Here is a 14,263-nt window from a genome sequence, read left to right as displayed (position 1 = left end):
AGGTGCATAGATTAACATGGAGGGTATGAGAGGCCATGGGAGGGGTGGGTAGAGGGGCAGGTAGTCTATGACAGGCCATGGGGAATGGGTGGAGAGCATGAAGTGTCATAGGTTGATATGGATGGGGCATGGGGAATGAGTGGGAGGTCAGGAAGAGTAAGGGGTGAAGGCTGGAGGGTGTTTTATGTTTTATTATTTTTTTAAAGTCTTCGAACAAAGTGTCGATGCAAGGAGGCAGGCCTTCCACCCAGCCCGCTTCCACACCCGGCAGCCTCTGCATTGTTTCTGGGATGTCTGCCATGGCTCCCAGAGAACCCGGTAGCCTCGGAAAGAAAATCCGAAGTTCTGGGGCACTTTCACCCAGGTCAGGTTTGAAGAGCTGGGAATTGTCCGAACTCTGCACTCCCAACCCAGGAAAAAAGATTCAGGGCACAGACACATTTATAGCACAGAAGGAGGCTATTCAGCCAATCGAGTCATTACCAACTCTCCACAGAACAATCTAGTCAATTTCACTCCTCCACTCGATCTCCATGCCCTTGAAGGCTTATTTCCTTTGAGTGCCAATCAATAATAAGGGTATTAAGGGTTGCAGAAGCAAGTTGTGTAAATGGAGATAAGATACAGATTAGTCATGATTTAACTGAACGGTGGAACAGGTTTGAGAAGGTTGAATGGCCTACTCCAATTCCTACGTTCCAACTTCTGAGACTAGTAAATCGGAGTATCATGCATGCCGGGGGATTGGGAGCGGCAAGAGTCGTTCAACCTGTACCTTGACTTCTTTGTCAATAACACTCCATTTTTGACCCTTACCAAGGTAATCCTGGGCCTTAATGTCGGCACCATTTTCAATCAGGAACTGGACGATCTCTTTATTCCCAACACAAGCAGCAAAAGACAACACGTGCTCACCTGAAACAAAGTGACAACAACTCAAAAGAACTAACTGGAGACAAATAAACTGAATCAATGCAAAGGAAGCAGAAAGTGTCTGAGCAAGCGAGTATCCTTGACAGTCAGCGATACAGCTACAGTTAAAGGTGAAAGAAGGGCAGTGGCCCATCAATTCCTACCTCCCTGTAATCTAACTGTCCTGGCTAAATTTTGAACACCACAAATGCATTTTGTCTCTGCCACCTTGCCTGTTAACAGGAAGAAATTTAACCCAGAATAGCTGGTCTTGTAATAAATTAAAATAGTTGAAAACTGAGAAATTCTCCATTTGTAGATTAGAAATATTTAGAATCAGCTACAAGTCAGAAAAGTGAAGACAAAAACAGGCTGGGAGAGTTAGAGTACCAAAGGGATCAGCTTCAGTTTTGTCCAATAGCTTTCTGTTGCCCTGGACTATTACCCAGCTGTTCCCCACAGGAAGGAAAGGCTCTTCACACATATCCTCTACAAGCAGTGTATCCCAGAGATCAAACCTGAGAACTTTATATCAGTGATTCATGAAACTTTTGTGTGATTTTCACTTTGAGGAATTGATACTTATAGGTTTTGCCTGCCATTCCTCCCACATCACACAACCTGTTTTCCCACACTAACCCACACCCACTGACCCCCATTCCCTCTGAACACCTTTTATAACACATTTCCCACCATGACTGATTATTCTCATACTTTCCTGACATTACAGGCAACCCGTCAAGTGGTTTCTCTGTTTAAATTCCCACTGCTCCCAGTTCCACCTGAGACTGCACACCTCCAATTATCGGATAAGCTCCAGATGTCCATACCTAAAGTATCACTAGTGCTCCGAGGGATATTTGCTTTATCCCGCCTATCTGTGGGCATTACCACTGATACGTCTTAACGTCCTATGAAAGAATATTGCAGACAAAGTTTCCAACATTTGGAGAAATGTCAGCTAATGGAAAGCAAACATGAGAAGCAACAGAGGGGATTCAGGTGTCAGGAATTTTAGTTAGGAAGAAAAGTTAGGGAAGTTGGATGCTTCTCTTTTGAAAAGTTTTCAAGATTATAAGAGAGATTGAACAAATTGGTCTTTGTTGTGAAGGGGCCACATGATAAAATTTAAGAACTTATGAGTAAAGTGGAAAGACGGGCAGAATTTAATTTTACATAAAACAGTAATGAATTTTTGGGTTATTTGCTGGGTCAGATCAATGAAGTGGGCAACAGGTGACCTCCAGGTACAACTAGATTTCCTGGCAAGAAAATGGGTCAAGTGTGCTGTGAAGAGGGGAAGGTGATTTGAGATCATCTAAAAAGGCATGGCTCGTCCCACAGCAATGGAACAGCAACCATTGCCTGCTCAATATGAAATGAGAAATTATGGAGAAACTGATGGAGAGAAAAGGTTATAAAAAGTAGATATGATGAAATTCTAATTAGCACACACTGATTAGGCCAAATAGCCTGTTTCTGCATTCGCTGCTCCCAATGCAGTCTCCTCTACATTGGGGAGACCAAACGCAGACTGGGTGACCACTTTGCGGAACACCTTTGATCTGTCTGCAAGCATGACTCAGACCTTCCAGTCGCTTGCCATTTCAACACACCACCCTGCTCTCATGCTCACATGTCTGTCCTTGGCCTGCTGCAATGTTCCTGTGAAGGCCAATGCAAACTGGGGGAACAGCGCCTCATTTGCCGATTAGGCACTTTACAGCCTTCCGGACTTAACATTGAGCTCAACAGCTTCAGTCCTCTATCCTCTAGAGCTCTGAACTCTGTCCTCTATCTTCAGTCCTTTTTTAATCCCCATTTTAAAAAAATTATTTTTATTTTTTATTTACTTAATTTTGTTTTACTTCATTTATTCGTAGTTTTATCCCTTTTTTATCCCCCCTTTTATCCAGTTTTTAAACTTTTTCCCCATACCCCACCCCAAAAAGGACCATCTGTCACTTGTTCTGTTATCCTTTCAGAATGCTGACCCTTGTCCTGCTATTAACACATTCTGCTTTCTTACTTTTATTCCTCCATCAGCACCTTCTTTAGTCTGCACCACTACTATTAACAATCTCTTTGTCTTGTGTCCATGACATCTTTGTCAATCTCTCTTTAGCCCCCACCTTTCGCTGACCTTCTATCCTGCTTTACCTGCTCCACAGCAACCCCCACCCTCCCCCCCAACTCCCACCCTTAAACAATATAAATTCCATCACATTTCTACTTCTCTTTAGCTCTGAAGAAGTCATATGGACTCGAAACATTAACACTGTTTCTCTCTCCACAGATGCTGTCAGACCTGCTGAGTTTTTCCAGCATTTTCAGTTTTTATTTTATATTAGCCTGTTTCTGTGCTGTATATTCCCTTGGTCCAAAATGGTTTAGACTGCACAGGTACTCACTTCTTATTTAATCCAATCCCAGATCTCAAATTAACTGCAGGAATTGACCAAGGGTCCTTAGGCAGCATCTTCCAAGCCCACGACCACTACCATCTAGAAGAACAAGGGCAGCAGATCGATGGGAACATCACCACCTGGAAGTTCCCTTCCAAGTCATTCACTATCTGACTTGGAAATATATCACCGTTCCTTCACTGTCGCTGGGTCAAAATTCTGGAACTCCCTTCTTAACAGCACTGTGGGTGCATCTATACCACATGAGCTGCAGTAGTTCAAGAAGGCAGCTCCCACCACCTTCTCAAGGGCAACTAGGGATGGGCAATAAATGCTGGCCCAACCAGAGAAGCTCACATCCCGTGAATGAATAAAAAAAATCTCCTCTTCTTGTACTCTAGTCGAAACAATGTTTGCCTCTCCAGAATTGGCTATTGTGTTAAATCTCTGAGATTGCTTGTCACACAGACTTTCCCATAATGACAGCAAAGAATTCTGCTGGTGTGTCTGGTCTAGCTCCTGCACAAATGGAATATTTGAGAAATCAAATGCAGACAATGACATGTACCTTTAAGAAGCTGCAGAGTGACATCACTGTGTGAGAGACTGGAATATAAAAGTACACCCTCCATGTTGGATGCTCACTATTGCCTGTGCTCTCTATTGCAGATGCTCACTACTGCCTATGACCCTGTATCAGCAAGACTATGTACATTTTATGAGTCTGGCATATAGTCAAGTAATCAGCCTATGTAGCTTTTAGGACCCAGGCCAAATCAAGGCCTATGCAGAGTTGTATATAGTTGTTGCTAGTAATAAACTTCAGCTACTTGTGTGCAACCAGAACCCTTATCAGTCTCAATATCTTATTTAGTATATATAGCACAGAGATAGATCCCTTGAGGTCTACATCGAGATCCTCTACATATATGGTGGCAGCAGACCGTGACATTCCACACCACTCTCTCACTTTTCCTGCTTCGAGGAAATGTCATCGAAATTCATGAATAAGACATGTTAGCGGAAATTGAGATAAATAAACGTATATATTTGGACTGCAATGGGTGGTCAACTACAGGAAATGTGTTTTTGACAGGGAATGATCCTTCCTTCCAAAAGGAAAACACAGACAAGGGGGCAAAGTCATAAAATTCAGTTAAAACCAATTAAATGCCCCTAAAGAACCTCCCCAGAAGATCAAAGTGGCAATGGAATATGTAGTTGGGAAGTTAAGGCATTGGGGACATGGAGAAAGGGGAATCGGGATTAAGATGACATAGGGTTGACATGGTTCACAAAATGCTGGAGTAAACCAGGCAGTGTACTTTTGTTCATCACACAAATGGGATAGTTGATGGTGAGGAGCAGTTGAAGGTTTTCTGTTACTGAAGATGTCCAGCTGTATTACTAAAGGGGAGGATTGTGATTTCCTATACATTCAGAAGCAAATTATGCTGAACACTTACCGTAGTAAAAGAGGTTATTTTCGCTTCTCCTAAAAAAGATCCCGGTTGCACGTGATGATGCCAAATCGGCTCCTCGGTTTATCAGTTCTTTAACCAAGTGAACATTTTCATTTGCCACAGCAATGTGCAGGGCTGTCTTACCTATCCAACAAAATGATATGCAGTCAATTCCGGTTGCTCATGCCATTCTCCTGCCCCAAACCCCAAGCACCACTCACTGCTCAATCTCACATTCCTCACTCGCTGCCCATCCCCTAATTCCTCACACACCATCCATACCCCCATTCCGCATTCCTCACTCACTGCCTATCTGCCCATTCCTCACTCACCGCCCATCCCCCATCCACACTCACTGCCCATTTCCCATTCCTCACTCACTGCCCATCCCCCATCCACACTCACTGACCATTTCCCATTCCTCACTCACTGCCCATCCCCCATCCACACTCACTGCCCATTTCCCATTCCTCACTCACTGCCCATCCCCCATCCACACTCACTGCCCATTTCCCATTCCTCACTCACTGCCCATCCCCCATCCACACTCACTGCCCATTTCCCATTCCACACTCACTGCCCATCCCACCATTCCTCACTCACCTCATATCCCCCAATTCCACACTCACTGCCCAACCCCATTCCTCACTCACCTCATATCCCCCCATTCCTCACTCACTGCCCATTCCCTATTCCTCACTCACTGCCCATCCCCCCATTCCTCACTCACCGCATATCCCCCCATTCCTCACTCACTGCCCATTCCCCATTCCTCACTCACTGCCCATCCTCCCATTCCTCACTCTGCCCATAACCCCATTCCTCACTTGCTTTCCATCTCCCCATTCCTCACTCGCTGCCCATCCTCCTATTCCTCACTCACTGCCCATCCCCCCATTCCTCACTTGCTGCCCATCCTCCCATTCCTCACTCACTGCCCATCCTCCCATTCCTCACTCACTGCCCATCCCCCCATTCCTCAATTGCTGCTCATCCTCCTATTCCTCACTCGCTGCCCATCCTCCCATTCCTCAATTGCTGCCCATTCTCCTATTCCTCACGCTGCCCATCCCCCCATTCCTCAATTGCTGCCCATCCTCCCATTCCTCACTCCCTGCCCATCCACCATTCCTTACTCTGCTCATCCCCCATTCCTCACTCCCTGTCCATCCTCCCATTCCTCACTTGCTGCCCATCTCCCCAGTCCTCACACTGGTCATCTCCCCATTCCTCATTCGCTGCCCATCGCCCTGACTCCCCACTCTCTGCCCATCCCCATTCCCTATCCCCCATTCCTCACTCAGTACCCATCCCTCACTAATTCTCCCTCCCCCATTCCCCACTCATTATCCATCTCTCATATCTAAAAGATTACTCAATGCCACAACTCAATCAATACATCAACAAACTCTTCAATCTTACCTATCAATGTGTTTTGACCCCACCCATCCTACTGTATAACTCAACCCAAACCATTTTTGGTTACCAAGAAACAAAAGAAACAAATGCAACTTTGAAGACTACCTTCATACAGCTCAGAGGTGGCCGGTACATTGATGAGATCTGGCACTTCTTCAAGGAGCATGGTTGCAACATCATAATTACTGTACAATGCTGCTATGTGCAATGCTGTCTCACCCATCACTCCTATCAGGAAATAAAGCAGCTATAATTACACAAACTACTGGGTTTACGTTAAGCTGGCATTGCTAACATTCCAGGAATGTCCTGGAGTCTTTGGAAATTAAAGATCAAATCTTGGGCACAGCTATAAGTTAGAAATCATCAATGGTGTTAAAACAATTATCTCTTAATTTTCTTTGACAGCCATTATAATATTGGAGATGGGGAAACAAGCTGTTTGACTGAACAGGAGAATTGAAGTTGGCAGTCGTGCAAAGAAATCTCCTTGAACATGTCCAATCCAGAGTTGGCAACCCTGCTTCAAACACTGATCATCCCATGGTGCTGCACCACAGTATCACAGTCAGTGCGTCACTCCCAGCCCCTACATCAAGTGTGATTATCAATCATTCACCAAACATATGCAATGAGTATGAAGCTGCAATTAATGAGGCTTAGCAAGTATTATGATGGTCGTCAAGGTCATTTGATTATTACCCATAATAAATCAGAATGAATCATTTGGAATATTGGCAGCAGTGCACAAACCTCTGTTCCCAGTGTAGTGATTGGAATTCATCACTATACAACAACAACATGCGTTTATATAGTACCTTTTAAGGTGGTAAAATGACCCAAGGGTGCTTCAAAGAAGCATTATCAGACAAAAAAATGACATTGAGCCAAAAGAGGAGGCATTAGAACAGGTGATCAAAAGCTTGTTCAAAGAAGTAGGTTTTAAGGAGTGCTTTAAGGGAGAAGAGAGGGTAGAGAGTGGAGGAGTTTAGGGAGGGAATTCAAAAGCTGAAGGATTATGGACAGAGCCAGCAATATGGCCAACTCAGTGATCTGACCTCCTGTCTAATGACAGGAGTCTTGTAAAGTAATTCTTCAAATCCCTAACTCTCCGGTTATTACTGGCTTTTCTGAATGAGAGTGTTAAAATGTCATCTTAGATATAATGTTGCCTCTGAATGCTCTGTTGTGGGATGATATAAAGATTGGTATGCTATATCTACCAAGAGAGGAGGAACAGGCTGGGAATGCTGAACGATAATAGAAGTCTTTAAAATTATGGAAGAATTTGCTAGAGTAGGTACAGAGGACAAAATGTTCAGTAGCACATGGAGATAGTTCTGGCGGTGCGGGGTCGAGCATGTCTGAACTTTATCATAAACCTTATCAGGCTCCCCAGCATGTTTCACCTTCTTCAAGGGATGGGGTAATGGTGGGACTGTTTACCTGACTGGCCAATGTAGGTAGCTAATTAAGCTATTTGAGGGTTTAATTAAGAGCATACATCTGGATGTTCCAACTGGTATACAGGCTATCCATATAGTATAAGGGTCTGGTATATACGGGGTTAATGTGGGACTGAGCACAGTATTGGCGACACAGGGATGTAAGAAGGCACATGACCCAGAGTGTGGTCAGTGTGCTGTTGGCCAGTTATGTGTTAAGATCTAGACATGGTGATAGCTCCTTGCCTGTACCCTTTATTGTATATATGTAAATAGATACAAATAGTTAATTAGGACTTGCTGTGAACATACAGAAGATTATGAAGACTTCCTTAATAGATACTTTCTGTAATCAACATCACTACAAGCCATCGACCCATGTGGCTGATGGTGAGAAGGAGACAGACCCCCAGCGGCAGTCCAGTAGCCTTCAGAGTTGGAACCTACATTCAATGGGGAAGACACTGCATTTATAAACAGCTATAACCCTGGCAGTGCCCATTACCATAGAGGGCTTTCCCCCTCCCATCTAACAGCCCCAGCTGTTTAGGCCCTCATCATATCCTTCACTTGTGACTGGCAACCGTAAATGGAGGCACCCTCATACCTCCCAATAGATTTCAGCAGAGTCACCCTCTGGCAGTGGGGCTACAAATATTTCAGTGTTGGGTCGCCTCCTATTGGCCGCACAGACTTGCAAGCTTGCCCGCTGCCCTTAATTGGACGGGGCTACCAAAGGCAGCCACTTAATTGGTTACCTCTTCTAAAATCTCCTTCAGGGTCCCTCCACCAGCATTCCTGGGTTCCCAACCAGCATTTCATCCCAACGGTGGGATCGGGATAAAGGAACAGCTATTCTACTTAGAGAGAATGTCCTCCTGTTGGGAAGAGCAAAACTAAAAGCCGTCAATATAAAATAGTCACCGCAAATTCAAGTAAGGAAGTCAGAAGAAGGTTCTTTATCCAGAGAGTGGCAGGGATGTGGAACTCACTATCACAGGGTATGGTTCGGGTAAATAGTATAGATGCATTTAAAAGGAAACTAGACAAGCATATGTGAGAGAAGGGAAGAGAGGATTATGCTGATAGAGCTAGACGAGGAAAGATGGGAGGAGGCTCAAGTGGAGCAAATGATTGATTGGGCTGAATGGCCTGTTTCTGTGCCATTTGTCATAAGTTACAGTCTTCGAACAAAATGGAAATGTCAACCCATTCATTCCTTTTCTCAAAATAAAGTGCAGACTCTCACCTTTTTCAAAAGGGTCTATGGAGGGAGACTCAAGGAGTTTCTTAATGGCACTGACATCATTTGCTCTTGCAGCTATAAACAGAGGTGTTTCCATGATTCTGTAGGGGGAGAATCCCAAAGATCAGATTGAGGTCATTGATGGCAAAGTTGAAGGAGTAAAACAATGAGGATATTGATTGTCACACCAATCTGGTCGAAGCTAACTTGATTGGAGGACATGTTGCTCTCCAGGCTTGTTACTTTGTCTTAGGGTTGGTGAATAATCCTCCCAAGGAATCACAGAATCCTACAACATAGAAGGAGGCCAATCAGCCCATTGTGCCTGTGCTGGCTCTATGAAAGAGCTATCCAATTAGTTCCACTGCCCTGGTCTTTCCCATTGCCCTATTAATGTTTCTTTTTCCATTATTTCTCCAACTCACTTCTGAAACTAACCTTTGGGTCTACAATTTCAGAAGGACACATTCTAAATCCTAACAATTTTCTGCATTAAAAAAAATTCTTCATCTCCTCCTGGTTCTTTGGCAGATACATCAAAAAGTTTCACCCATGAGATACTGAGGGTAGAATTAGTACAGCAGGTCACAAGCTGAGAATGCTACAACTCTCAAAACTATACTTAACCCAAGCTTATTTTATGCAAATGTGATAATACATTTTGCCTGTTCCCAGCTTGATCTCATGTAAAATTATCACCTATTCATCTCAATAAGTCTTTTTACATTGACTGGGTCTAATCTGCAGACTGAGGGTAGTGAGAATCATATGTGACCAGTGAAAATGTTGAGTATCTTCAACACACCACAATGTCAGGATACAGTTACCATTGATACCATTTAAAACTGACTGTAAAAAAGGTCTACAGTGAACCGAGTAAATACATCGCTTAATGAGTCACCAGACGAGTTCTGTGTTATGCACTGGGCAGTAAAATGGATACTACAAGCACTATATCAGCCATCAGGCTAGAGAGATAGCAGAATAAACAGATAGACAGATTGACAGTAAATATTAACATAGAGAGATAAATAGACATATAGAGACAGGGATAGACAGCAAATGGAAATATTGTTAGAGAAAAACATTATATTTATAGATGGATAGAAATGGATATTTGCATAGTATAGATTGATAAAATGGATACATGCATAGAGATAGAGATCATCAGTAATTAGATACATAGTGAGAGGCAGGCACAGACACAAAAAGATAAGAGATACACAGAGACAGAGAAAGATACAAGAAACATAGTTGGTTAATAGGTACATAAGATAGACAGGTTGTGAGCTAGATAGATTAGTAAACAGAGTGAGAGATAGAGAGATAGAGTGAGGGAGAGAGAGATAGAGTGAGGGAGAGAGAGATAGAGTGAGGGCGAGAGAGAGAGATAGAGTGAGTGAGAGAGAGATAGAGTGAGGGAGAGAAATAGAGTGGGGGAGAGTGAGAGAGATAGCGTGAGAATGAGAGAGTGAGATAGACAGCAGGAGAGCGGGAGAGAGAGAGATAGAGGGAGTGAGAGAGCGCGAGATAGTGAGAGAGAGCGGGAGAGTGGGACAGAAGGATAGAGTGATGGAGAGAGAGATAGAGTGAGGGAGAGAGAGATAGAGTGAGATAGAGAGAGAGAGATAGAGTGAGGGAGGGAGTGGGAAAGGGAGTGAGAGGGAGTGTGAGAGAGGAGAGTGAGAGAGGAGAGTGAGAGAGGAGAGTGAGAGAGAGAAAGAAAGAGAGAGAGAGAAAAAGAGAGGGAGGGAGAAATAGAGTGAGGGAGAGTGAGAGAATGAGAAAGAGAAAGATGGATTGAAAGAGAGAAACAGACAGAGAGAGAGAGATAGAGTGAGACTGAGAGTGAGAGAGAGAGTGAATGAGAGAGTGAGTGAGAGAGAGGGTGAGAGAGAGGGTGAGAGAGGGGTTGAGAGAGAGTGTGAGCGAGAATGAGAGTAAGAGATGGAGTGAGAGATAGAGATAGAGTGAGATAGAGAGAGAGAGATAGACCGATGCCAAATCTGTGTTGTTCAAAATGTCATTAAAGTGGAGTTAACTGTGGAAAATGTAGTGTAACACCTTCTAAATCTACTGCTGTTCCCATTCATCCCCCACCTCTCCACCCCGACCCCACACACACAATTCATGGACCGATAAAAACATGCAGCAGGTTTGCTCCAACCTACGATTCAGGCCTGAAGGAGATTATTTTCTGCCTGTGTCATTGCATTTATTCCAGCCTCTTGTTTGCAATATTTGGTTAAAACAAAACAGGATTTGAAAAACACGAGGCTCACTAAGGATATTTAAAAAGATTTCCATTGAGAAAGCACTTTCACAACCTCATGATTTCCCAAAGTACTTTACAGCCAACAAAGTAATTTTGAAATATAGTCATTGTTGTAACGTAGGAAACCTGGCAGCTAATCTGTGCAAAGCAAGATCCCGCAAACCCATGTGATAATGACCAGGCTTTCTTTTAGTGGTGTTGGCTGAGGAATGAATAATGCCACTATGAAAATCCCCTGCTCTTCTTCAAAATAGCGCCATTGGAAATTTTACAGGCCCCTGAAAGAGCTGACAGGGCTTTAACATTTCATCTGAAAGGTGGCACATCCAATAGTGCAGCATTCCCTCAGTACTGCACTGAAATGTCAACATGGATGATGTGCTCAAATCTCTGGACTGGGACTCAAAGTGAACCTTCTGACTCGAGAGGGGAGAGAGTTAGCACTGAGCTTGACGGACATCAAAATTAATATAATTACCTGGAAGAACTCAGCAGGTCTGGCAGCATCGGCGGAGAAGAAAAGAGTTGACATTTTGAGTCCTCATGACCCTTCAATAGAAGTAGGTGAATCCAAGGAGAGGGGTGAAGTATAAGCTGGTTTAAGATTGGGTGGGGGGAGGGTGGGGGGGTGTTGTGGGGGGTTGGGTGGGGGGAGAGAAGTGGAGGGGGGCTTGTGGTTGTAGGGACAAGCTAGCAGTGATAGGAGCAGATAATCAAAAGATGTCACAGACAAAAGAACAAAAGAACACAGAGGTGTATTGGATCCTCACCGTCCAAGGGCCCAAACACTCCTTTCAAGTGAAGCAGCATTTCACTTGCATTTCCCCCAACTTAGTCTACTGCATTCGTTGCTCCCAATGCGGTCTCCTCTACATTGGAGAGACCAAACGTAAACTGGGCAACCGCTTTGCAGAACACCTGCGGTCTGTCCGCAAGAATGACCCAAACCTCCCTGTCGCTTGCCATTTTAACACTCCACCCTGCTCTCTTGCCCACATGTTTGTCCTTGGCTTGCTGCATTGTTCCAGTGAACCCCAACGCAAACTGGAGGAACAGCACCTCATCTTCTGACTAGGCACTTTACAGCCTTCCAGACTGAATATTGAATTCAACAACTTTAGGTCTTGAGCTCCCTCCTCCATCCCCAGCCCCTTTCTGTTTCTTCCCCCTTCCTTTTGTTTTTTCCAATAATTTATATAGTTTTTTCTTTTCTCACCTATTTCCATTATTTTTAAATCTTTTATGCCCCCCCCCACTCCCACTAGAGCTATACCTTGAGTGCCCTACCATCCATTCTTAATTAGCACATTCGTTTAGAAAATATCACCAACTTCAACACCTCTGTGTTCTTTTGTTCTTTTGTCTGTGACATCTTTTGATTATCTGCTCCTATCACTGCTAGCTTGTCCCTACAACCACAACCCCCCCTCCACTTCTCTCCCCCAACCCAACCCCCCACAACACCCCCCCACCCTCCCCCCACCCAACCTTAAACCAGCTTATACTTCACCCCTCTCCTTGGATTCACCTACTTCTATTGAAGGGTCATGAGGACTCAAAATGTCAACTCTTTTCTTCTCCGCCGATGCTGCCAGACCTGCTGAGTTTTTCCAGGTAATTCTGTTTTTGTTTTGGATTTCCAGCATCCGCAGTTTTTTGTTTTTATCAAAATGAATATGTTGTCCGATTTTTTATCTTCCTTGAAAATTTCTGTGTTTGAATACATTCATCACACAACATAAAAGCAACTTACTGCACTAAATGGTTTAAAGCTTGGTGGTAACAGATCATCCCTTTTACACACCCATCCTTTACACATGGTACACATTCACCCTTTACACACTAACACATTACACACCTGCCCATTACAAAACTCACCCATTACATACCTATTACACATTCGCCCATTACATATTTGCCTGTTACACACTCATCCATTACACATTTAATCTTTACACACGTTATACACTCGCCCATTACATGCTCGTCTGCTACACACTTGCTCCAAACTTGCTGGTTACACAATCATTACACATCTACCTGCTACACACTTTCCCATTACACACTCACTTGTTACCACACTCGCTCTTTACACACTTGTTACACTCTTTACACACCCATTACACACCTAGCCATTACACACTCACCTATTCACATATACCTGTTGCACAATCAACCACTATACACTCACCGTTACACACTTGCCTGGAACACACGGTTACACACTCACTCGTTACAAACTGCCCCACTATATACTCTCCTGTTACACATTCATTACACACTCACTTGTTATAGGCTACCCTGTTACAGGTCTGTCCAATTTTCTTTCCCATTGACTTTGATGTCACTCAGTGACTGATTCAGTAAGTAACTAATGCAGAACAAGACAGGATCCCCAGGCTGAGTTCCAACCTATCATTTAGTTGGCATTTATACAGTGCCCTTCGCTACCTCAGAGCATCTCAAAGTGTTTTCACCAGGATCTTTAGGTTTAGGAAAGAAGAAATGCACCACCTAAGGATCCCTGTTGGGAATGCTGGTCTGCAATGGGCAGAATCAGGCTCCAACACTGTGATCAAACAGACATTCATCACAAGCGAGCTCAGGCAGCAAGTGCTATGAGGTCATTGAACAACGGTATGGGCACCACAGCTGATCCTCACTCTCTCAGTGCCTACCCATGCCCCTCTTCTGGCAGGTATCATGGGTACTGAATGATTTATTTCCTCTCCCTAACCCAGGCCAGCCCCGTCAGCTGAGGAGGCTTTTTTGTACAGACAACAGGCACTCTGTCTCACCTCTTGTGCTGCAAGACACGAAGCTCATCAATTCTCTCCTGCTGCGCAATCCTGGGCTGGAGTATCAATGACAGCTCGTTGACACATTTGGAGACGGACCATCGACCATTTCCCAACACAAGTCCCATCATTCTTCACTTGTCGCCTCCAGCTCTTTCTTTCTGTGCCCGGGAAGATTAGCTGTCAGGAGCCAGAGCAAAGAACTCCCTCTATTCCCAAAATCTCCAAAAGTCCCTTAAAATCACCTCAAGTTGGTGAGAATTTGCTGTGAACCGGCTCCTGCTCAGAACCCACATGCAT

General features: G+C 44.2%; 1 protein-coding gene across 2 annotated transcripts in view; it reads right to left on the bottom strand.

The window, feature by feature from the left end:
- The window catches only part of LOC121293843 (transient receptor potential cation channel subfamily V member 5-like), a 62,287-nt gene extending 48,252 nt beyond the window's left edge, over positions 1–14,035 (bottom strand). For both annotated transcript variants that reach the window (XM_041217230.1, XM_041217231.1), the window contains exons 1-5: positions 13,964–14,035; positions 8,894–8,991; positions 6,305–6,427; positions 4,784–4,924; positions 817–915 (exon numbers count right to left, since the gene is read on the bottom strand). In XM_041217230.1, the coding sequence (XP_041073164.1) occupies positions 817–915; positions 4,784–4,924; positions 6,305–6,427; positions 8,894–8,987 (457 nt within the window). In that variant the 5' untranslated portion in view covers positions 8,988–8,991; positions 13,964–14,035. The remainder of the gene's footprint in view (positions 1–816; positions 916–4,783; positions 4,925–6,304; positions 6,428–8,893; positions 8,992–13,963) is intronic.
- Positions 14,036–14,263: the final 228 nt, after the last annotated feature.

Source organism: Carcharodon carcharias, chromosome 22 (genome assembly GCF_017639515.1).
Source record: "Carcharodon carcharias isolate sCarCar2 chromosome 22, sCarCar2.pri, whole genome shotgun sequence".
Classification (NCBI taxonomy): domain Eukaryota; kingdom Metazoa; phylum Chordata; class Chondrichthyes; order Lamniformes; family Lamnidae; genus Carcharodon; species Carcharodon carcharias.
Note: the sequence above shows the minus strand (reverse complement) of the source record. Positions and strands in the feature narration are given on the sequence as shown.